Genomic DNA, 2,704 nt, shown 5'->3' with positions numbered 1-2,704 from the left:
TAGAATGCATACAAAATTCAACTTTTCAACTCAATTTTATATAATATTGTTCCACTTATCCTTAATCAAGATGACACTTTATAAATCATTGGGGTTAATCACCTAGAAAATGAATGAGGGGAAAACTGGAAGATAATTAACTGCATGTGTTAATGGTTAATTGCATTAGTAAAGATAGGTACATTATTGTTCAGACACTTTATTTTATTTCTCATTCACTCTCCTCCTCGGATAAGAAATATGTGTATTGTTCCCACGTGGTTAACTTAGTTTCCGAGCCGTAAACACATGCTGGCTCCGTTTGTGTTCTCAAGTAGACAAAATCTCTCCCATTTGGTTCTTTAGCCTTAGTCAGATTCTCATTAGTTTCTTGAGACATGAGGCATTCAATAACACCTTCTTGTTCTTCTTGCGGTTCAACCAAATCTCCATAATTCTTTAGAGAAATCATGCTGTCGGTACAACTAAAAACTTCCATAGTATACATTGGACCTTTGAGTAGTATAGTCTTCATGGAAATGCGTGTTATATCCACAAAGAATATACTGTTACTATTATAATTCTGTTGGTTGAAAAATATGTCATGCTCCCATTCGCCACACTCAGAGAGACTAAGATTCCCAAGAGGAAGAGAAAGAAGATATTGTTCTACATCTATTTTGTAATTTAGCACCCATTCTTTGTTACCATAATTATTTTTCAATGCCCATATCTTCATATATTTATCTTCTGATGAAGAAAATTCCACTAGGGCCAAAGATCCCTTGAAATTAAGCACATGAAGAAAATTCTAAAGACTTGGCTTTGTCTCTAAGGCGGCGGGATGAGGAGTCCAATAGAACTCCTCTTTCTTGAAGTCGAAAGAAAGTATACGTATAGACGAGGAAGATAAGTCTTTTGTATCTCCATTAACCAACTAATGCATGTCTCCATGTGTAGATGCCGTGCCGACTTGCTGATTACATAGCAGGGAAGAACTACAGGTAACTCCGGCCATGAGCTTGTCCCCAATACAAGCACTTTGGCCGTCAGTTCGCTCAGTTGGCCCTTTTTGTACTTATGATGGTACGAAATACGAACAATCTTGGAGGTGTTTGTTTTATTATCAAATCCCAATCGGGAGATAGTGTTGGCTGAAACTTGAAGTACGTCACTCGTTGTTGGGAGCATTAGAATTTCTCCCTTGAAAGGATTCAACAACAAGCATGTGTTTCCATTCTTATAATCAACACCATGGCAGGTAAAGCTTAACAAGTTGCAGAAAACAAAATTGTGCACAAACAAACACTGTCTGGTCCAGAATTCAGAAACAATTGCATGTTTGCTCTTTGTTAATAACTCATTGCCATCATATTTTATGGGGTGCATGCTACAGTCAGGGGAGTCAGTACTAAGAACCAGTCGAGGAACTTCAATGGTGGTACAACTAGTAAGAAAACCACGCTGCATGTGTTGTATGGCAAAAAAAGGGTCGTCAACCGTCTTTAACAAGGCTTTGGATACACATTTGATGCAACAAATCGAATTTACGGGCAGTCTCGAAAAGATGTCAATAAGAATTTCCATGGGTAGGACGTCTGTCATCAAGTTCAACTTTGGCTTCTTCTGCTTGTTTCTCGTTGTTGTAGTGGTTGTGCCTCATTCTCTTCATTCTCTTCAACAAAGTATGTGATATGTTGGAGTTTAATCAATTGAGGGACTGGATGATGTTGTGCTTTATGTCTTCAATTTCTCATACGGCCCTCCTATTTATATAGGAATACAAGTAGTCAAATAGATATCTCCTAGGATTTTAATTCGAATTCCTACACACTAATGCATATTTCTAATTACTTATCCTAATTAAGCTATATTTTGATCGTTCCCCAACTTAATATAGCCTTTTGAAGTATTTGTAGTACATATGGTCCGAATTAATTGCAATAGGTTTTATCATTCCCATACATTATTTAGTTGGAAAGAAGAAAGGAATCCAAATCCAAGTAGCTAGAAAATCTGGAGCTTCAGAAAACACAATCCTTATTCTTACTGAATTAGGGAACCTCGTTAATACATATTTTCATAATACAGTACTTGTTGTATTAGAGTTGGGAAAGTAAACACCATAACCTCCACTACTACAAAAAAGGAAAAAGATGACGGGAATTCACCGTCGTGTATTCCGTTTTCAAATGGTCGTGAAATCGACCGACATCTTTTCCCAAATCAAACCACGACGCTAAATCACCGTCGTTGTTAAAACAAACAACGTCATTAATAAATAATAACCGACGTCTGTGTACTAGAAAAAGAGTTAAAAAAACAGTCAAGGATGAGAATAGACGACCAATTTTAACAAAAAAACGTTGTTTAAAAGGCAACATATGACATATTTTAACAGAACATGGCCGCAAGATATACATACAACGACGAGAACTAAAACTCACAGCCGTTAAATATAACTTTCACAAAGCATAAAACTATGACGTCTTTAAATATATAATCGACGACGTTATTGATTCCTACTACGTCACTACAGTTTCAATAACTGTCGTGAAATAAATTTTTCACTTCGATTTTTCTATTAATGATGACGTGGAAATAGATGTTAGGGTCATTACATACGACGCATGTATTTCTACAGACGACGTTGTACTCAATAAACAACGTCGGGTCCAAATAAATGAGAGCCGTATTACATAATTTATATGTCATCTTTTAAAAT

General features: G+C 36.2%; 1 protein-coding gene across 1 annotated transcript; it reads right to left on the bottom strand.

The window, feature by feature from the left end:
• Positions 1-790: 790 nt before the first annotated feature.
• LOC148918295 (uncharacterized) lies at positions 791-1,584 on the bottom strand. Its single transcript, XM_089050535.1, has 2 exons — positions 1,374-1,584; positions 791-894 (listed from the first exon to the last, which is right to left on the bottom strand). Exons 1-2 carry the CDS (start codon positions 1,582-1,584, stop codon positions 791-793), a joined length of 315 nt encoding a protein of 104 aa, XP_088906661.1.
• Positions 1,585-2,704: the final 1,120 nt, after the last annotated feature.

This window comes from Prunus mume, linkage group LG4 (assembly GCF_029339155.1).
Source record: "Prunus mume cultivar Tortuosa linkage group LG4, ASM2933915v1, whole genome shotgun sequence".
Lineage (NCBI taxonomy): Eukaryota > Viridiplantae > Streptophyta > Magnoliopsida > Rosales > Rosaceae > Prunus > Prunus mume.
Note: the sequence above shows the minus strand (reverse complement) of the source record. Positions and strands in the feature narration are given on the sequence as shown.